Source organism: Mus musculus, chromosome 2 (assembly GCF_000001635.26).
Source record: "Mus musculus strain C57BL/6J chromosome 2, GRCm38.p6 C57BL/6J".
In the NCBI taxonomy this organism is placed as follows: Eukaryota; Metazoa; Chordata; class Mammalia; order Rodentia; family Muridae; genus Mus; species Mus musculus.
In genome coordinates, this window is record NC_000068.7 from 120027430 (window position 1) to 120046922 (window position 19493).

A 19493-nucleotide genomic window follows, 5' to 3' on the forward strand; every position below is an offset into this window, starting at 1 on the left:
TTGCACCTCCTAGAGGGCGGAAACGGGGGCGGGGCTGCGATCCTGGAGCGGAAATAGGGGCGGGTTCTTGTCCCGCGGCCGTCATGGCGGAGGCGGCTCTGGAGGCAGTTCGGAGGGCGTTGCAAGAGTTCCCGGCGGCGGCTCGCGGTGAGTGCACTCTCACAGGCAGCAGCGACCGCGCGAGGACAGCGCGGAGGGAGCCTGGGCACCCTGGAACTCAGTGTGCATGAGTGTCCGACCGGTGGCCACACAGTTTTGTGTGTACCCTTCTTTAGCTGGCGGACGGCTCCTTAGCTCAGGATCGCACGCCTGGCTGCCTTCGTGGGGTGCAGTTGTAGTTTTCAAGACCCAGCACAGCTCTGACGGTAGTCATGGTGCCATTCTCAAAGCCAGCGGGGTGCTGAGTCCCCGTGCGCTGCCATGCTATACTTTCACCTCAAACATCTCGGATGCTGGTGGGTTCTGAGGAGAGAAGCAGGCGACTTCCCTCGTTCATTCAGACTCCAAGCTTTGAGGATTGTAGGCAGCCGCCCAGTTGATCTTGTGTGTTTCCTTTCTTCTTCCTCTGGTCCTCACTACCCCATCATTAAACAAGCTGGAGAGATGGCTAAGTGGGTAGGTAAAGCTCTTAAGCACATGATGATCTGGGGTCACATCCCCAGCACTAACAGAAAACACTGGGTGTGGTGATGGTGGACTTCTGATGGGATTCCAGAGGTGGGAGGGAAAGGCAGGAGGACCCCAGGGGCTCCCTGGCCTGCCAGCTTAGCAACTGCTGAGCTCCAGGTTCAGTGACTTTGACTCAGAAAATAAAGTGGAGAATGGTATACACCTAATGTCAACGGCCTCCACACATGCATACACAGGCACACACCACACATGCGCACACCCACACACAGAGGGAGAGCAATTGATCAAGCACAATTTTGTCAATTTACCGGCTGTGTCACACACAGGTGGTTAGAGCAGTATTCTCAACCTATGAGGTCGAGACCCCAGAGCAGTCGCATGTCAGATATCCTGAACATCAGACATTTATCTTGTGACTCATAACTAGTAAAATCACAGTTATGAAGTAGCAACGAAATGATGTTACAGCCTAGGGTCACCACAACATGAGGAACTGTCTTAAAGGGTAGAGCATTAGGAAGCACTGCCCTGGAGGACGGTTGATGGGTCAGCTAAACCCTCAGAGCGGGTGTGCCTGCTATATCCAGGAAGCAGTGTGGACTGAGCTTGGAGCAGACTTTGTGTTTATGTTTATTTTTGTCAGTCAAATTCTTAACAGAATTGCTGGGTCAAAGGAATTGTTTGAAGTTCATTTTGAAGCTTTAGGGGAGAAAAACACCCACCCTCTAAAGGAAATGGTGAGCAAATAAAACCAGCATAATTATAGAAAACCCAAAGGCTGGAAAAGGGCAGGTTCAGGTCAGGTGATGGTGGCCCAGCACTCAGGAGTCAGAGGCAGGAGGATCTCTGTGGTTCCAGGCCAGCCTGGTCTGCAGAGTGAGTTCCAGGACAGCCAGGGCTACACAGAGAAACCCTGTCTCGAAAAACCAAAAAAAAAGAAACATGAAAAAAATACACAGGGTCAGGTAATGATAAATCTGTGGAGAAAAACTCGGCAAGGAGATAAAGATTGTTCCTAACAAGTGACAGTTTAAAAAGGGATGGTCAGGAAAAGAAGCCTGACATTGGACCCAGAGCACCAGAGGGAAAGCAAAGGTAGTTTTGAGAGACAACGGGTAGAATCAACAGGACTTAAAGACGCCCAGGCCCAGGGCCGGATTGGTATGGGGCAAAGCAACAGATACACACTCATACACACACAGGATGGCCTTGAGCTTGCTGATCTGATACTCCTGATGCCACCTTCCAGGTGATGGGTTTACAGATGTGAGCCTCCACATCAGTTTACACAGAGTCACTTAATGTCTCCATAGGTGTCACAGTGCATAAGTGTTGGCCCTAGATGGCCAAGCACGCTGCTGCTGGTCCGTGAGAGCAGAGCTCACTTCAGCCCCTACCTGTCTTCGAGTGTTGTCACTGGGCAGTTGCCTCCCTGCATAGACAGATGAGCCGTAAACTTGGTGAGATGGTGGTGGTGTCTTCTCAGCCACACTGGCCAGGCCCGGTGCTGGGTCCATTTCAGGCGTTCAGTGAATATCACCATTGGAGGCTGTCTTAGGATTTTACTGCCGTGAAGAGACACCATAATCACCACAACCCTTATAAAGGACAACATTTAACTGGGGCTGGCTTACAGCTTCAGTCTGGAGGCCAGCTGAGGGTTCTACATCTGGATCCTCAAGAAGAGACTGTCACTGGCCAGACTTGAGCTTATAAAACATCAAAGCCCACTCCTAGTGACACACTTCCTCTAACAAGGCCACACCGCCTGTTAGTGCTACTCCCTGTTGGTCAAGGATTCACACACATGAATCTGTGGGGTCATCCAGAGCCAGACCCACCCCAGTTAGCCTGTGGCCACCAGCTCAGTAGTGCAGGCCTCCTAGGTCGGAAGCACCCTTGCTTAGGATGTCCGTCATAGAGGGCTTCTTGGTGCAGTGTGATGGAAGTTGGGTACCACTGATTTCACACCTCCTCCACCACCATTTCTTTCTTAAGACCTCAATGTACCTCGTGTTGTGCCCTACCTGGATGAGCCCCCAAGCCCACTCTGCTTCTACCGGGATTGGGTGTGCCCCAACAGGCCCTGCATTATCCGAAATGCTCTGCAGCACTGGCCAGCCCTCCAGAAGTGGTCCCTGTCCTACTTAAGGTAAGGTGTTCCTTGGGAGGTTGGGTGGAACAGTGACCATTAGCAGCAGACTACAAACCAAGTGTCTGTTTCTTCAGAGCCACGGTGGGCTCCACGGAGGTGAGTGTGGCTGTGACTCCAGATGGTTATGCGGACGCGGTGCGAGGGGACCGCTTTGTGATGCCTGCTGAACGCCGCCTGCCCATAAGCCATGTACTGGATGTGTTGGAAGGTCGGGCCCAGCACCCAGGAGTCCTCTATGTGCAGAAACAGTGTTCCAACCTGCCCACTGAGCTGCCCCAGCTTCTGTCTGACATTGAGTCCCATGTGCCCTGGGCCTCTGAGTCACTGGGTGAGTGGTGGGGGTAAGAGGCGGGGTATGGACGTGAAGTGGGGAGATAAGAGTTCAGCTAGCTTGTTGATTCTCTGCCTTTTGTGTTGATTCTGTGGGGGCAGGTGCTACCTATCTGCCCGCTCCAGGGCTGCTGTCTCTGCCATCCTGGGATTGTGTTCCCAGTGTCACCTTCCCCCAGACTCGGCACTCTTCTCTCTCACCCATATTTCTGCATAGCTGCCCCCCACACGGGTGGTTCTCAGCCTGATATTAATTCACTGTGTCCCACAGGGAAGATGCCTGATGCCGTGAACTTCTGGCTGGGTGATGCATCTGCAGTGACATCCTGTAGGTGTGGAGACTCCTCAAGTGGGGAGGGGCAGAGGGAAGAAAGGTGGGCCCCAGAACGAGTACCTCAGATTTCTTTTGGTATTGTGGGACTAGGAGACCACAGAGTTTCTCCTGATGGCAGGAACACTGGGGACAGGGAATACTGTACCTTTTAAGTCTCTAGAAGCCTCTTCAGAAGTCAGGTAGATCTGAGAGCAGGGGTCAGGAGATAACGCCCGCCCATTGGTGATCCAGATGAAGGGGAGTCCACATCCAGTTTTTGGTGGCCAAGTTCTGTGATTCTTGCAAGAACCTTGGAATCTCCACAAGTCTGCTAATCCTGTGTGGGCTTTTCCTTTCTCTGTAGGCTCTGCTAGGGTGTGGGGTGTGGGGCTGAGGACAGTGTGGCCTGCTTCCCTCCACTTAACTCCAGGCCTTCCATGTGTCAACAGTGCACAAGGACCACTATGAGAATCTGTACTGTGTAGTCTCTGGCGAGAAACACTTCTTGTTACATCCACCCAGCGACCGGCCCTTCATCCCTTACAGTAGGTGACATGAACTAAAAGAAGCTAGTAGTCACTGGTGAGGGAAGGGCAGCAAGAGGTCCCTGCCATGGGCCCCAGCCCTCTGGTCTCTGTATGCAGGGAACGCTGTGCTGGTCATGGTGAGAGTGCCTGACAGGCTGTTGGCCCCTTGTCTCCCTGACCTTGCCTTCAGATCTCTACACACCAGCAACCTACCAGCTGACTGAAGAGGGCACTTTTAGGGTGGTGGACGAGGAAGCCATGGAGAAGGTGTCTGTCCTGTTCTTGGGCTCTGGGGAGTGGGTAGACCTCTGGGGAATAGGCACAAAGGGCCTGGGGAGGTGGCATCCCACTCTGAAAATCCCTAGGCTGTGATTCTTCAAGCCGAGAGGAGAGGGGACAGAGCTGGAGATCTTGGGGACCTCAGGGCCTGCTCTCAGGCAGCCGCTGTGTCTCTAGGTACCCTGGATCCCACTGGACCCCTTGGCTCCAGACCTGACCCAGTACCCCAGTTACAGCCAGGCACAGGCCCTTCACTGCACAGTGCGGGCCGGCGAGATGCTGTACCTGCCAGCTCTGTGGTTCCACCATGTCCAGCAGTCCCACGGCTGTATTGCTGGTAAGTAGCACCTGGAGCATCCAGGGGGTCAGGCCTTGTCATGGCCCAACAAGGGATCGGGTTGGGGTGGCTCTGGCTTAAATCTCACATCCGGGTCCCCCTCCTCTCCACAGTGAATTTCTGGTATGACATGGAGTATGACCTCAAGTACAGTTACTTTCAACTGATGGACACCCTCACCAGGGCCACAGGCCTTGACTGAAGAGACCCTCAGACACTGCAAAGGACAGCGGGGATCGACGGGGTCATTTGATTCTGGAGGCAGCCTAGAGTTCGAATATGTCCTGGCTGCTGCCCAGGTTCCCGCCTGTGTTGGGATCAGGCATTGCAGGAACTTGGAATTTAGTTGGAGGTCCAAGAAATGCCAGACAGGTCTGGGTGAACGTGCCCAGGAAATTGCCACACAGGTGACAAGGAAGCACGGATCAGGTACAGCAGTGCCTCTCACCAGTGCTATGACCTTGGGTGAGTCACTGCATGTTAGCATCAGTCCCTTGTCTGTAAAGTGGAGATAATAATGGCTCTGGCTCCCAGAGCTTTGGGAATAGGCATGGGCCAATGTAGAGGAAGCGGTCAATAAAAGGTGACACTTGATACACTTGTTCTCATGTTCCCCGTCACAGTTGCCTTTGGTGGCCTGCTGAGGGCTTGAAGGTTCAGGATGACCCTAACTGGGAGGCCTAAGCCAGATCCACATCTGGGGCTTTTCTTCCCCCTGATCCAGGGAAGCTGGGTGTGGAGCGCCGAGGGTGACCCCTGTTCTATAAATGTAAACAGGAAGGGACAGGAACTGTGTTCCTCCTGAGCTGTTCTCTGAGGAAAGAGTTGATCTCCACCCCTAGACTCCTTTGTCACCCTGCTGAAGAGCAGGGAGAGCCCCTACCCCTGCATGCCAACCCATAGGTCTCATCCCTAGCCGCCCAGCTCCAGGTGGAGGCAGCCTAGCGTGGCTTTGAAGGGCTGTTTTATGTGAAGACCACACCCCTTCAAAATTGTGATGGGGCCTGAGGTACTCTTCTGAGATTGCCCAGGGCTCCCGTTCAGACTGGGTATTCCTGTCGTACTGGCACTGGGAAGGAGATTGCGAAAGGACCCACCGACAACGTGATCCTTAGCCCCCAGCGTTCACTGCTATTTTAGGGGACCACTGTCTGCTGTCCTGTTCAACCTCTAACAGCAAGAGGAGAACCCCCTCCTCTCAGTTAGGGCTGGTTGGCTAGCCTAGCTATCAGCAACTGCAGAGAATGGACTTCAGGGAGCCTGTGGCCAACTCCAGGAGGTATCACTGACTCCAGCATTAGCTTAAGGTGTCTCACTTCCTGGGCAGGTGGCTGGGTCAGCAGTGGGCGTGGGGCTTGGGTGGAGCAGAAGAGTCTGTGGGAGGGATCCAAGAGGAATGTGTGGCCAGTTGGCTTACCTTGGCTCTGGGTTTAAAGCTGACAGTTGTTGGTTCTGTGGCCACTACGCCATCATTCCTGTTCCTGTGGACTTGGTCTCATGGCTCTGGTAAGGCTCCATAGAGCACTGGGCTCCCATTTCTGACTTGGCTCCCCATCCAGGGCCTGGTGGCTACTGTTTCTAAAGGGAGCTGTGGACTTCTCTTAGCAAAGGGAGGGATACGTCCCAGCTTCAGGACCAGGCAATAGAAGCCAGAACTGAGATGAAGGTCTGTCCTGGGAATAGGTTCCAGGCAGAATTCCGTAGATTTGAACCCTTAGAACTCTGAGGATCTTACCTGCTGTTCTGGGAGCCCTAGAAAGCTGCTCCATGCTTCTGACTTGGATGCTTGGTATGTGGGGAGCCCCAGGGGTGCCTCAGAGATGAACTTCCTCACCTCTGCCCCTGACTATGTGGAGCTCCCTGTACCTGACCACTGGCACCTCTCCAGAGATCTGGCTGAAGACCAAAAGGAAGGGCCAGGTGGCACAGGCGTCCTCCACCCTGGCACACTGCCAAGTGTCCATAGCTCCAGAAGCAGAGGGAGTTGGGAGGAGCTCTCGAGACCCCCATCGGGTCTGGAGGATGCCAGTGTGTGGGCGATCTGGACTGGTAGCTGCCGTCCCAACCCTGCAGCATACATTTCCAGGATGGGGTAGATGGCATGGGTTTCAGCTCACTCACAGTGCCTAAGCCCCAATGTATTCATTCCTGTCCCTTGAAGGCTAATCTGACATCTCAGATCAGCCCTAAAGCCTCTTAGTAGGAGTGGGGTGGGATGGTGAGGCAGGGGGATAAAAAGACAAAGGATACCATACCCAGAAATGGTGGGTGACACTAACTAGCTTGCCTGTGTTCTGAGCCAAACAGAACCTAGGAGAGTGGCCTCAGTTTCCTCCCAGGGCTGGCCATTGTCATAGCTCCCTTCATAGGATATGTGACAAATAAGTAAATGTATGGAGCTGGCACGGTGTTATATAATTATGGGAAGGTGTCATGTAGATGTATCTTGTGTCACTCTGGCATTCTGATGGCTACAGGTGGACCTGGTCCTTTTGGTAGAGAATTAAGCCTTAAGAGTTTGTCCCTGTCCCCTCTCCTGTGGCCCTGTCATATTTGACCCCGTCTACCTATAGCAAACCTGCCCAGTCTACATGCAGGCAAAGGTGCCAGAGACATGCCTGCTCACTGTACGCGTCCTCCGGGCCAGTGGCTTGCCTTCCAAGGACCTAGGTAAGCACACTGCTTTCCTGTCCCTTAGCTAAGCAGGCAGTAGGTGGGCTGCTTCAGAGTAGTTAAGTACCAGTGGGAGGGTCTCCAGGGAAGGCCGGGCTGGTCTTGCAGATGGCTGCCGGAGGGACAATCCCAAAAGTGGCAGAGGGCTCAGTCCTATGGACATGAAGTGTCTGGGAGAAGGAAGTGGACTCTGGCAGCCTGGGAAATTTCTTGATCATACCCGACACATGTTCCTCCTTCCTGCAGTAACCTCCTCTGACTGCTATGTGACTCTGAACCTGCCCACGGCTTCCAGCCACACGCTCCAGACACGCACAGTCAAGAACAGCCGAAACCCTGTCTGGAATCAGAACTTCCACTTCCGGATCCATAGGCAGCTCAAGGTAGACCAGGCATCAAGTCTGGCCCTGTCCTTGTCCCTGTGCTCCATCGTCACACGTGTCTCCTAGTCTGCCATTCCCTTCCCCGTTCACCTCTCACCCATCTCATTCCTGTAGCTGCTTCTCTTTGTGCCTCTTCCAGAATGTTATGGAACTGAAAGTCTTTGACCATGACCTGGTGACCAGAGATGACCCAGTATTGTCAGTGCTGTTTGACGTGGGGACCCTGCAAATTGGGACTCAGCGCCAGAGCTTCTCCTTGGGTACTCAGGTAAAGCTCGGGAAAGTAGGGGTCCCCAGTGCTGGGGCTGGAGCTTCGGAGCCTCCCCTGCTCCAGGGAGGCCCAGGAATCTCAAGTGACTTCACCAAGGAGCAGTCCTGTCTCTGACTGCTTTCTCACGTGGTCAGAAGTCCAGGGAGTGTAGACAGAGTGACCTGGAAAGAGACAGTTGCGCTTCCCCACTACGAAGGCCTCGGCAGCCTCCCCGCCCATCTGGTTTGCCAGTCCCTCTGATTTGCTTCTCTTCCCAGGAGAAAGGGTGCTTAGAAGTTGAGTTTCGGCTACAGACTCTGTAAGTTGGTCTTGGAGCAGGGGTGGGGGTGGGGGTGGGGATGGGGGTAGGGTTGGTGAGTGGCAGTGGAAAGCCCCCTTCTTTGGAGGGACAGTGCCAGCTCACCAAGGCTAGCACCTCTCCCTGGTAGAGGAGGAGTGCCTGGCCTCTTGCAGAGAGTCACTGGGGCCTCTTTCCAGGACAGACTGTGAGGAACAGCTCATCAGCAATGGCATCGTGGTGGTGAGTGAGGAACCCAGACTCCCCTTAGTAGCTCATCCCTCGTGCTGTCTGCTGCTCTCCAAGGCCTGATGCAGGTCCACACAGTCTGTGTCATGTAGGCCGAGTTGGGGACCTTGGCATGCATGTTCCCAAGAGAGTACATCTCAAGTCAATGCTTAGTGACTCAGGGTGATGAAAGAATATTCTGGGAACAGGGACCAGAAGCCCACAATGTACAGCTTGTGCCTAAGGGGGTCTCTTGTCTGTAGGCCCGGGAACTCTCCTGCTTGCACGTTGAACTGAAGAGGACAGGAGATCCAAAGAGTGAGTTCTGTCCTCTGTAGGCAGCCCTTCTGCCCTTCTTCTCCTCTTCTGAGGGGGTAAACTTGTTATACTGGCTGCTTTAGGTCCCAAGGTTGGGAGGTAAGCCCATGCCGGGCCTCCCCTGGGCTCCATCTCTCCGGAGATCTGGACCATGTCAGAGACGATTTCCCTGCAGACTTGATAAGGCATTCCGTGGACAGATCCCGTCCTGAGTTTTGGTTCTGGTTCCTGTTTTTAGGGTCAGAGCGCAAAGTTCAACTTGTGGTTGCTGGGGCCTGTGAGGGCCCACAGGATGCCTCTGCGGGCACTGGATCTTTCCACTTCCATTATCCAGCCTGCTGGGAGCAAGAGCTGAATGTTCATCTGCAGGTGCTTTGACTTGCTCCCAGGACCCTAGGGCCACAGCCTCTCTTGTCTCAGCCTGAGCTGTTCTCCCCCCGCCCCGCCCCCTCATACTGCTCCTGTCTGTCAGGTCACATGGGCCTTTGTTCCTTTCCCTGCCGGTCTTCTGTCCTTGCCACAGGGAGTTAGTTGGTGGGGTCTTAGCAAAGAAAGGAGTAATGACTCGCAGGGTCCTTTCTCTCCCTGTCCCTAAGGATGACCCCCATGAGCAGCTGAAGGTGCCACTACGAACTCTACCCTCCTCGCAGCTGGTGAGACTTGTCTTCCCCACGTCCCAGGTACATCTGGTCATCGAGAGAAGCTGGGTTCATGCACAGGGCTGCTGCTGGCCCTGGTCTGCAGTCAGCCTCCTTCAGGTCATGCCCGAGGCGATCAGTGGGTGCAAGGGTGGACCCTGTGAAAGTGCTTGGGGCCCAAGGGTTCATGGGGATGTTCTGGGGTGCACCGAGGCCACAGTGGGGTGGAGGTACCCAGCCTTTCTCATTAAGGTACTCATGGTTTCCAGGAGCCACTGATGAGGCTGGAACTCAAGAAGGAAGAAGGGTAAGAGCCTGTCTGGGGAACGGGAGGGCAGGCTAGCACCCAGGCAGGGTGGTCTGTCAGGCCAGGAGGATGAGGGGGAGACGGAGATGCAGCACCTCCTGAGCGCATAGGGCTTTGCATCAGGGGCTTCAGCATGGACAGGCTGTTCTTAGTGTCCGCACTTGGATTGGCTACAGTGTCATCCTGCCCAGTACATCATCCTGGGAAACTGAGGGTCAGTGTCTTATCTAGATAAGCAGACTGGAGGGGAGGACCCTGCCCGAGGCTGAGGCAGAGTGAGCACACCAAGAAGGGGGAGGGATGCCTCTTGGCGTGGATGCTGTTGAGGAGTTGCCATCTTGGGATAGCGGTTCTTTGTCACAAATCCGTGGAGGCAGTGGCCATCTCCGCCCTGTCGTCATCTTTTGGAGATGTGGGTAAAGGAGAGATTTGACTTGGAGATAGAGCTCAGCCCCGGACCCTGCACCCAGTCCCAACATCTGTTTTCCCACAATCACGTGGTGCGCGGTTCTGGGTTCCCACTCCTTCCAGAGCAAGTAATGGTGAGGACTGAGAAGGGAGTAGCGAGAGCAAGGAAGGGCCTGGCTGGTGAAGCCAACCAGTTTCCTGTAACTTGCTTCTGGGTCTCTTCCTTCTCCCCAGACCAAAGGAGCTGGCTGTGCGGCTGGGCTGTGGGCCCTGCCCTGAGGAACAGGCCTTCCTAAGCAAGAGGAAGCAGGTGGTGGCTGCCGCGCTGAAAAAGGCCTTACAGCTGGACCAAGACCTGCACGAGGATGAGGTCTGAGGGTTGAGCATGGCTGGGTGGAGTGTTTGCCAGGCCTGCTTGGTCCCAGGGTTCGGTGTTGGGACGGTTGTGCAAGCTCTGGTGCCCACTCAGGCTTGTCACTGGCAAGCCCTGCTGCTCCGTTCCTCTTCCTCAATGTTGTCAGAGTGATACGTGAGGTGCCTGCTGCTCACAGATGGGAGTTTCCACATAGGCTGCCCTGCCTTCCCTGTTTCTTGGTCCCCCACCTGACTGATGAGTAAGGTAGACTCACTAGTACGAGGGTCTCTTGGCTCAGAATAGCCTCAGCTGTCTCCTAGAAAATAAATTCCAGCACTGGCGAGCAGGACCTTTGGGAGACTTTTGAAGGAGCCTTGGGGCTTCCAGAAAGTGATCCCAGACTCCTTATGGGCTGCCAATAGGCAATAAAGCCTGGCCCGTCAGGCTGTTCTTCCTGGAGCCCTGATGTTTGAAACAGCAAGACCTTTGGAAGGCTGCTTCTGACTAGATTTTTAACAGGGGTAACTCAGAGTTGGTCCAAGATTCAGTCACATGCTGACCAACCATCATGCCGTCTTCCCGTGTAGCTTTCTCCATCCCTCAGGCCCTGGCTTTGAACCTGGCTTTCCTCTTCCAGATCCCCGTGATTGCCGTGATGGCCACTGGTGGTGGGATCCGGGCCATGACGTCTTTGTATGGGCAGCTGGCCGGCCTGCAGGAGCTCGGCCTTCTCGACTGCATCTCCTATATCACGGGGGCTTCAGGATCCACCTGGTGGGTTGGTTGTGGGCAGAGTGCTGGAGGTTGCCGTTGGCTGGTGGGGTCGGGAAAGGGAATGTAGTGGGAAGGAATTCCTAGGCCCCATGGGCCCCCGAGCCAACCGCATGGACTGGGAAAAATGCTCGCAGAAGGGCACAGGGTGCTCCCAGGAACAAGAAGGTGCCAGCCAGAGGCAGACCTTTAGTGACACCATTCCCCAACTCCTAAGCTTTTCCTTTCCTCAGGGCACTGGCCAACCTCTATGAGGACCCAGAGTGGTCGCAGAAGGACCTGGCAGGGCCCACTGAGGTGCTGAAGACACAGGTGACAAAGAGCAAGCTGGGTGCGTTGGCCCCTAGCCAACTTTGGCGGTACCGGCAAGAGCTGGCTGAGCGTGCTCGCCTGGGCCACCCAACCTGCTTCACCAACTTGTGGGCCCTCATTAATGAGGCCTTGCTGCACGACAAGGTAGGGAGACGGGTGGGCCCCGGGGTGGTAAAGCTAAGGCAAAGCCACTTGGAGGTGGGCCCTTCCCTAGGTGACGTGGGAATGACGCCCAGCATCGAGAAACTGGGCTTAGGCCGAGCTCTCTCCCACAGCCCCATGAACACAAACTCTCAGATCAACGAGAGGCCCTGAGTCGAGGCCAGAACCCTCTGCCTATCTATTGTGCCCTCAACAGCAAGGAGCAGGGCCTGAGTACCTTTGACTTTGGGGGTGAGTGGCTTCAGAACTGGGGCCTATACTCTTGTGGGTGGTAGAGTACAGTGTAATTAGTCCTGTGTATAAAGAGGTGAATCTGATGTTCCCTTCTCCCGGTCCAAGTACTGAAAACCATCACCCTACCAGCTCTCTCTTATACCCTTGGAATTGGGAAAGGGGCCTTAGCCCCGTGCTTGTAACAAGACCTGAGAGCCTCCTGGCCCTCAGACTACCCTGAAGTCAAGTCCCTGGTGGGAGTCTGGGTGCCCAGGTCGCTGGCCTGCATGGCTGAGGTGATTGTCTTCACAGAGTGGTGTGAGTTCTCTCCATATGAAGTCGGCTTCCCCAAGTATGGAGCCTTCATCTCCTCCGAGCTCTTTGGCTCGGAGTTCTTTATGGGGCGGCTGGTGAAGCAGCTTCCCGAGTCCCGCATCTGCTTCCTGGAAGGTGAGGAAGGCCCTCACCTATGCCTCAGCCAGAGGGCAGGTGGGCTCAGTAGAACGGCAGGTGAGGACCTCACTTGTCGCCCCTTTCTCAGGCATCTGGAGCAATCTGTTTGCGGCCAGCCTCCAAGACAGCTTGTACTGGTCCTCAGAACCCAGCCAGTTCTGGGACCGCTGGGCGCAGGATCAGGCCAACCTGGGTAGGTGCTTGGGCTTCTCTGTGGGAAAGAGGTGGGCATGTCAGGTGGGAGTGTCCGAGGCATGTGGTCCTCAACTGCTTTCCTTCCCCCACAGTCACCATGGAGACTGGGATGAAGGGTCAGAGGCCTCCTTTTCCTAAGGTCACCCTCATGGCCTCGCCCCTTCTCTTGCCCGTGCAGACAAAGAGCAGGTCCCCCATCTGAAGATAGCAGAGCCACCGACAATGGCTGGCAGGATCGCCGAGCTCTTCACTGACCTCCTGACAAAGCGTCCCCTCGCCCACGCCACCCACAACTTCACGCGAGGCCTCCATTTCCACAAGGACTATTTCCAGAACTCTCACTTCTCTGCCTGGAAAGGTATCTGCTGAGTCCTGGCTCTCCTGTTCACTCAGCCTTAGGACACACGTGTCGCTTTGGCAGGCTGGTAGGAACCAGGAGAATTGGGGACAGTCTCTGTGGGTCTGAACCCACACAGTGAGAGTGCTGCTTCCCCCACCCCCAAACCTTTGCAGCTTCCAAACTGGACAGGCTCCCCAACCAGCTGACACCCACTGAGCCCCACCTCTGCCTCCTGGATGTTGGCTATCTCATCAATACTAGCTGCCCACCCCTCCTGCAGCCAACACGGGATGTGGACCTCATCTTGTCACTGGACTACAACCTCTACGGAGCCTTTCAGGTGGCAGGGGTGGTGGGCCATGCAGGTTACCCTGTCTTCTGGGTCCCTGATGGGATCTGCTTTAGGGTCCGGTATCTGGCCCGGGTTCCATTAGTGGGTAAAATGTGGCACTATGTCAGCATTCCCCTACGGGGAAGCTAACTCTGCCCTGGGGGCGGGGAGCTGAGCTGCAGCTGCTGCTGGGCAGGCAGAGGGGGCATCCATCTTGTACCATGGTTCTCTTTGCTGTGCCTGAACCCTGCAGAGGTCCTGGTAAACCTGCCGTTTCTCTATGGCTCCCGGGAGGAGTCTGACTCCTGCTTTCAGAGGGCTGTTGGCTACTAACTCAGGAGGGCCTGGGACTCCGGGTCCACTGGAGTCTCCTAGTTGATGTTTGCACACCAGGCCTTGTGTGTCCCAGTGAAGGGCCTTGTGTAGTCAGCCTTATGTTGAGCACACTGGGAAGCCCTCTGATGCCCCCTCTGCCTGCCCAGCAGCAGCTGCAGCTTCTGAGCCGGTTCTGCCAGGAGCAGGGCATCCCTTTCCCATCCATCTCACCCAGCCCCGAGGAGCAGCGGCAGCCTCAGGAGTGCCATCTGTTCTGTGACCCAGCCCAGCCCGAAGCCCCGGCTGTGCTGCACTTCCCTTTGGTCAATGACTCCTTCCAAGACTACTCTGCCCCTGGTGAGCCTTGCTTGGTCACTTCTCTTCCAGCCTTGCCTCAGTGCCAGTGACCCCAGGCCTTCTGCCCAAACTGCCCTCTTTCCACAGGGGTGCCACGGACATCGGAGGAGAAGGCAGCTGGGGAGGTGAATCTGTCTTCTTCTGACTCCCCATACCACTACACAAAAGTGACCTACAGCCAGGAAGATGTGGACAAGCTGTTACGGCTGACGCATTACAACATCTGCAACAACCAGGATCGGCTGCGGGAGGCCATGCACCAGGCCGTGCAGCGGCGGAGAAAGCGCAAACAGTTTAGGCCGGAGTGACAGCTGAGCTACCCTGGCTGGGCTCCTGCCTGGGTCACTCTTGGTCTTTAACTCCTTTCCCCTTCTGCTCCGAGTTCAAGACCAGCATCACCAACTGCTCCAGAGACTCTGGAAACTCTGATGTCCAGGCACAGCTCCACAAAGGTGTGTCTGGGACTTCCACAAGTGACACTAACATGTCAGCAGCCCTGTCACAGAGTCTAGGCTGGAAGCTGCAAGCAGAGGTGCTATGGCCATCATCCATGGATGGACTTGGGGCTCGTTAGAGACGGGACACTGTGACACGGAACATTTGACATGTTACAGGGGTGCTTATAAACGGGAGGTGCTTGTGGCACTGTCCCAAGAGTATCTGCTGTACCAGGCTGTTACTTCCACTCTGAAAGCAGGTCCCTTCCCAAGAGGCCTCGAGCATGGACGTTCCGGTCCTGTCACAGGTTGCCATCTTTGCCCAGAGATCTTGCAATGAAGCCATGGTTCATCTCAGGCATAGCCAGTGACTTGCGACATCAGTTGCTTGTCCTCTGACAGGAGCTGTGTTCTGCACACTGGTCCTGAGCAGCCCTGGGGAGGGTACCTTTGGGTCAGTAGTCGAGTGGTTCCCAGGTGTGTCTCCACTGGTAGCCCCGAGGATTGGTGTTGACTGAGGATTCATCTTAAGGTTTAGACCTGTAGGGAGAACAGAGATTAGGAACCAACCACCCTCCCTAAACATGGTGTCTAGTCCTCTCCATACCTGAACATCCCTCCTGCTCCTAGCTGAGGTGTGAGCAGGTACTAGAGGCTCTGAGATGAGTAGGGTGTAACAACTTTGATTCTCATGATCCAGCAAGCTCTGTCAGCCAGGCAAGTGTTTGTCCCAACACCATTAGAAGCCACTATGAGCTGGACCTGGTGGCATAGGTCTCTAATCCCAGCTACGCAGGAGACTAAGTCAGGAAGAGTACAAGTTCAAAGCCAGCCTGGGCTACAAGAGTGAGTTCAAGGCCACAATTTAGCTGTCAAGTAAAAGATAACTAAGGGGGGCTGGAGAGATGGCTCAGTGGTTAAGAGCACTGGCTGCTATTCCAGAGATCCTGAGTACAATTCCCAACAACCACATGGTGGCTCACAACCATCTGTAATGGGATCTGATGCCACCTTCTGGTGTGCCTGAAGATAGCAACAATGTACTCACATGCATAAAATAAATCAATCTTAAAAGGCTAAATCTCAGGCTGGTGGGATGGCTCAGCGGTTAAGAGTGCCAACTGCTCTTCCAAAGGTCCTGAGTTCAAATCACAGCAACCACATGGTGGCTCACAACCATCTGTAATGAAATCTGATGCCCTCTTCTAGAGTGTCTGAAGACGGCTACAGTGTACTTACATATAATACATAAATAAATAAATAAATAAATATTTTTTTAAAAAGTTAAATCTCAGTGGTAAAGTACATGCCCTCAGGTCAGTCCCAGGACCACCAGAAACTGGTGCGTCTAGTACAAGTCCTGTTCCTCCTCCTGTGCATCAGAATCAAGCTGGAGCACCGGAGGCTTGCAGAGGGACCACAGCTGTGGCTGTCACCATGGCCATCACCTGTTACAGCATGAGGGCCTTCAGGCACATAGCTGAGTGCCAGCCTAGATGTATATGACAGATGTATTTGACTGGACCTGGGGACTGGTGTTGGGTGTATGTGGGGGGGGGGGGAGGTATTCACATCCTCATCTAGATGCCCCAAGTACCCTACCCCAATTCTTAGAGATGCCCCAAGTACCCTACCCCAATTCTTAGAGATGCCCCAAGTACCCTACCCCAGTTCTTAGAGGGCCCAAAGCCCCTTGGCTTGGAGATAGGAAAGGCATAGCTGAGGTGGCTGAGCATGAAGCCAGGATCCACGTGAGGCTGAGCATGCCAAAGGAGAGCCTGCGTTCAGTCTGCCTAATCCCTTAGCCTTTATACTTCTTGCCATTGGCCTGCACATGCTGACACCTTGACCCTGTATCCCCCTGGAATCAGGAACAGAGACAAGACAGGATGGAGTCAGGATGGAGCTAAAGAGCAGAGGCACTGTCTCAGATGTCTCAGAGAGCAAGGAAAAGAAGTTTGAGAGTGAGGACTTGGGGAGCATCCAGGGGTGTGTGGTCACCCAGAGAGACTCTTGACTGGGGGATGGCCAGAGCAGTAATGGCATGTGGAGCTTCTGAGGGGTAGGTGTAGAAGGTGGGGAGATGGGGGGGGGGGAAGTGAGCCCCTGTGATAGCATGTTCCTGGAGTCTATGGGGGAAGAGAGCCTTGTCACCTTAGAGTGCTGGTGTGATGGCTTCCAGCTTTCTGAGGTGTGGGAGCCAGGGTCTCCCATGTGGGGGTCTCACAAGCCCACTCAACAGAGCGGGCCTTGAGTCCTGGCATCTTGGGATAAAGAGAAAAACCCATTCCACCAGTATCCCACTTGGATACAGTGTCCTTGCTCTCAGCTGGGAGCCTGACCTTGGGTTCTAGGCTGTAGAACCAGAGGGTAAGGTTCATGTTGCCCAAGACGGCTCCTTCCTAGAAGCTGTGTCCCTGGCTCAGGGACTAAGATGCATGCTGAGTCAGCCCTTGTCTGCCTTTCTACTCTGGTGCTACAGTGTGGGTGAGCGCTCAACACTTCCAAGCAGACTCCTTGAGAGCTCACTGCAGGGAGGTGGAAAAATCCAGGGTTCCTTTGGGATTCTGGAAAAAAGGTGGGAACAAGGGGAGGTGATGACAGTGAGGGAGGGAGCTAGGACCAAGGAACAGGGAGGAACCCCCCCACACACACCACTCCACAGAGAACCCAGCAGACTCGTGAGGCAGGCACAAATGGCAAAGGGTGTGTTCTGCACATTCTTTCTGCACATAGACCTGGGCGTGGCCACAGTCCAGACCAATCAAGACAGCATTTGGAGTTAACACAGCCTTTGAGTCCCAAAAGAAACAGAGCCCACACAGTCCCTGGCTAGAAGGGGTGGGGTGGAGGTAGGGAGTTGGTACAGACTCCAAAGGGGACAGGACAGGAAAATCTTTACCTCTGCTACTGATTATCTGTGTCTGGCGAGTTTTTAAGCCACTCAGAGTAGTAAGTTCATTGAGAAAAGCCGCAAGGCTCACTTTCTAGAGAGATGGGCTGTAAAAGCTCATAGCTCTGTAAGGTACAATAACACTGGGAACCTGGGCCCCAGCAGCCCCTCCTTCCTTCCCCTCCAGCCCACCTGCCATGCTACCCAAGGCTGGCTGCCAGCTTGCAGCCTGCTTTTCAGACAACACTGCAAACAGAACTCAGAGATGCTCAGCCTGCCTTCTAAGCTGACCTGTCATGCTGGACCTCTGCCTATAGCCCCAGCCAAGCTTGCTGTCGGGCCAGGCCTATAACCCTCACCTTGGGAAGAAAGTCTGCCTTCTGTCCTCCAGCCTCTCACATTCAGTCTCCTCAGGTACAAGGGGGGACACGTAAGCCAGTTCCTGGGGAGCAATGAGGTACAGGGATCACAGGGGCCCTTGGCTTTTCCCTATGGGAGCTATCTTCTATCCCCCTGAGATGCTTCTAATTGCCTGAGAGCTCTTACCCCAGTGCCACTTGGCACTTCTGCCTTCCTCATATCTGAGAATGGGCTCGAGGCTCCCCTTGCCAAGATCCCATGGCTGCTGGTTGGGAAGCTGGTTCTGGGCTGTGGGGAAGACAGGGAAAAGGGCCCCCAGGCCAGGCCTCAGACTCTTTCAGGAAAAGTACTGCTCACAGTTTTCACCGGGAAGAGGAAACAAGGGTGGGCTCAGACAGGACAACCGAGAGGTTGGAAGTTCTTGACCTGGCAACCAAAGCAGGTAGGGGTAAGCCCCTTCTCTTCCCCTTTCCTCTTCTGTGGGTAGAAACTATTGCCTTCTCTGAGACCACCCAGGAAGTTACACAGGAGTCTACCAGAAGCCACAGTGGCAGGCCTGGATGGTTGCTGAATATGGTTGCCTGCAGTTAGAGCTAGCACGCACCTGCCTCCCTTCTGTGGGGGGCTGCTGTTCCACAGATGCCTCCGTGACATGACCACCCTTTGCCTCCTGAAAATACAAGATGGGGGCCCAGATGTCAGAAGGGAGACACCCACTCCTCCTTCCTAGTGCCCCCCCAGCACTCCTGGCCCCTGGGCCTGCTCCAGAGTGTGGACCCTGGATACCTGTGCCCCTGTGACCTGGCTACATGCTCCAGGGAGATAATGGTAGTCCAACGAGGCTACCACGCTACAGTTCCTTCCTCTTAGCCAGATGTGCAGCTCACCCCTAGTGTTCAAACACGAGTCCTCCCGTCTTCTCTCCCACTCAGAGTGCTGGTCCCTTCTATGATCATGCTTCAGCTCTAAAGTAAATCATCCCTCCTCGTGCACCCACGGAACCCTGCATGGCAGGGTTGGTGGCTTTCCTAAAGGAGAAGCCTTGAGGAAGACTCCACAAGGCCTTGCTGCCCTAAGGAGCCCTAACTTGTAGATTGACCAACTGTCCCCCCCTATACCCCTCGTGCCTCTTCTCAGTATCCCCAGCCTCCCCTCCTCCAGCCCTTGAACCTCTGTCATCGTCTGAAGCTGAATGAATGTCTCCTCGTGGGCCACCAGCAGCTTTTCTAAGCCCTCGTGTCTGTAGAGCAGGCGTTCCACTTCCAACACCGAGTGCTGAGAGAAATGTGTTCTGTTCTGGGGTGCTGGCTCTCCTTTCCCCCCCCCCAGGCTTAGCCCCAAGGGTCAGGGAACCGAGAATATCAGGGTCTGCCTCCCCTTACCCCACAGCTGGGGTCCAGCAGCAGGCGCTCCCAGGAGGCCAGCCAAGCCTCAGCCAGCTCCAGCCTCTGCCGCAGCTGTTGCAGGCTCCGGGTCTGTTCCCAGCGTTGTCCACGCAGGGCCCAGGCTACCTGAAGCTCCTGCAGATGTCTTTCCAGCTCCTGCATACACTCTGCCACCTGTGGGAAGGGTGCCATGAAAGCCTGGGCAGAGCTCCCACCCACCAGGGCAGGCAGGAGAGCCGAGCCAACAAGGATCTCAGGCTGCCTCAACCTCCCTAGGGCTGCTAGCCCCTCTAGGAGTGGGGCTCCTCCCGTCCTCTGCTCAAACCTCTGGGGACAGGAAGTGGCCGTTGTCCAGCAGCTGCTGCCCTTCGTGCCGTATGGTCTGGGCTTGAAGGCAGCGTTCCTGAATCTCTTGCTCCAGCGCCTCATGCTGCTCAAGGAACTGCTTGGCCCCCACCACATCCCCAGCCTGCTTCTCCTTAGAAAGCAGCTCCTGCATCTCCTGAGCCCACGCTCTGCCAGGCAGGGAAAGAGAGCTAC

The 19493-nt window shown here is 55.0% G+C and overlaps 3 protein-coding genes and 1 long non-coding RNA gene across 5 annotated transcripts in view; 3 read left to right on the forward strand and 1 right to left on the reverse strand.

The window, feature by feature from the left end:
- Positions 1-53: 53 nt before the first annotated feature.
- Positions 54-5175, forward strand: Jmjd7 (jumonji domain containing 7). The gene is made up of 8 exons (NM_001114637.1): positions 54-147; positions 2629-2782; positions 2860-3113; positions 3387-3443; positions 3878-3973; positions 4146-4222; positions 4412-4571; positions 4685-5175. Exons 1-8 carry the CDS (start codon positions 84-86, stop codon positions 4771-4773), a joined length of 951 nt encoding a protein of 316 aa, NP_001108109.1. The 5' UTR covers positions 54-83; the 3' UTR covers positions 4774-5175.
- Positions 54-15604, forward strand: Gm28042 (predicted gene, 28042). Its single transcript, NR_104353.1, has 27 exons — positions 54-147; positions 2629-2782; positions 2860-3113; positions 3387-3443; positions 3878-3973; positions 4073-4222; positions 4412-4571; positions 4685-5036; positions 7145-7241; positions 7491-7627; positions 7767-7895; positions 8156-8196; positions 8376-8418; positions 8667-8721; positions 8960-9090; positions 9318-9401; positions 9629-9666; positions 10309-10444; positions 11067-11203; positions 11434-11656; positions 11788-11905; positions 12200-12337; positions 12429-12533; positions 12714-12893; positions 13049-13215; positions 13692-13878; positions 13966-15604. It is a non-coding gene; the product is annotated as a predicted gene, 28042 (long non-coding RNA).
- Positions 6004-15604, forward strand: Pla2g4b (phospholipase A2, group IVB (cytosolic)). Its single transcript, NM_145378.4, has 20 exons — positions 6004-6077; positions 7145-7241; positions 7491-7627; positions 7767-7895; positions 8156-8196; positions 8376-8418; positions 8667-8721; positions 8960-9090; positions 9318-9401; positions 9629-9666; positions 10309-10444; positions 11067-11203; positions 11434-11656; positions 11788-11905; positions 12200-12337; positions 12429-12533; positions 12714-12893; positions 13049-13215; positions 13692-13878; positions 13966-15604. The coding sequence occupies exons 1-20, from the start codon at positions 6069-6071 to the stop codon at positions 14184-14186; spliced, it is 2376 nt and encodes a 791-aa protein (NP_663353.3). The 5' UTR covers positions 6004-6068; the 3' UTR covers positions 14187-15604.
- Sptbn5 (spectrin beta, non-erythrocytic 5) overlaps positions 14064-19493 on the reverse strand; it is a 47421-nt gene continuing 41991 nt past the window's right edge. The window contains exons 60-67 of one of the 2 annotated variants that reach the window (XM_030251931.1): positions 19279-19468; positions 18951-19127; positions 18739-18843; positions 18173-18238; positions 17755-17856; positions 17568-17650; positions 16658-16882; positions 14709-14855 (exon numbers count right to left, since the gene is read on the reverse strand). In XM_030251931.1, the coding sequence (XP_030107791.1) occupies positions 16792-16882; positions 17568-17650; positions 17755-17856; positions 18173-18238; positions 18739-18843; positions 18951-19127; positions 19279-19468 (814 nt within the window). In that variant the 3' untranslated portion in view covers positions 14709-14855; positions 16658-16791. Of the gene's footprint in view, positions 14856-16657; positions 16883-17567; positions 17651-17754; positions 17857-18172; positions 18239-18738; positions 18844-18950; positions 19128-19278; positions 19469-19493 lie in introns of both variants that reach the window. The other variant, NM_001370938.1, reaches the window with a different exon arrangement.

Bases quoted from the DNA above. Each gene is read 5' to 3' on its own strand.
- Jmjd7 (NM_001114637.1), top strand. From the start codon at position 84: ATGGCGGAGGCGGCTCTGGAGGCAGTTCGGAGGGCGTTGCAAGAGTTC. The intron at 2,783-2,859 runs GTAAGGTGTTCC...CTGTTTCTTCAG, and splicing joins TGGTCCCTGTCCTACTTAAG to AGCCACGGTGGGCTCCACGG. The intron at 3,974-4,145 runs GTAGGTGACATG...CCTTGCCTTCAG, and splicing joins CCGGCCCTTCATCCCTTACA to ATCTCTACACACCAGCAACC.
- Pla2g4b (NM_145378.4), top strand. The intron at 9,091-9,317 runs GTGCTTTGACTT...CCTGTCCCTAAG, and splicing joins AGCTGAATGTTCATCTGCAG to GATGACCCCCATGAGCAGCT. The intron at 11,657-11,787 runs GTAGGGAGACGG...TCTCTCCCACAG, and splicing joins AGGCCTTGCTGCACGACAAG to CCCCATGAACACAAACTCTC.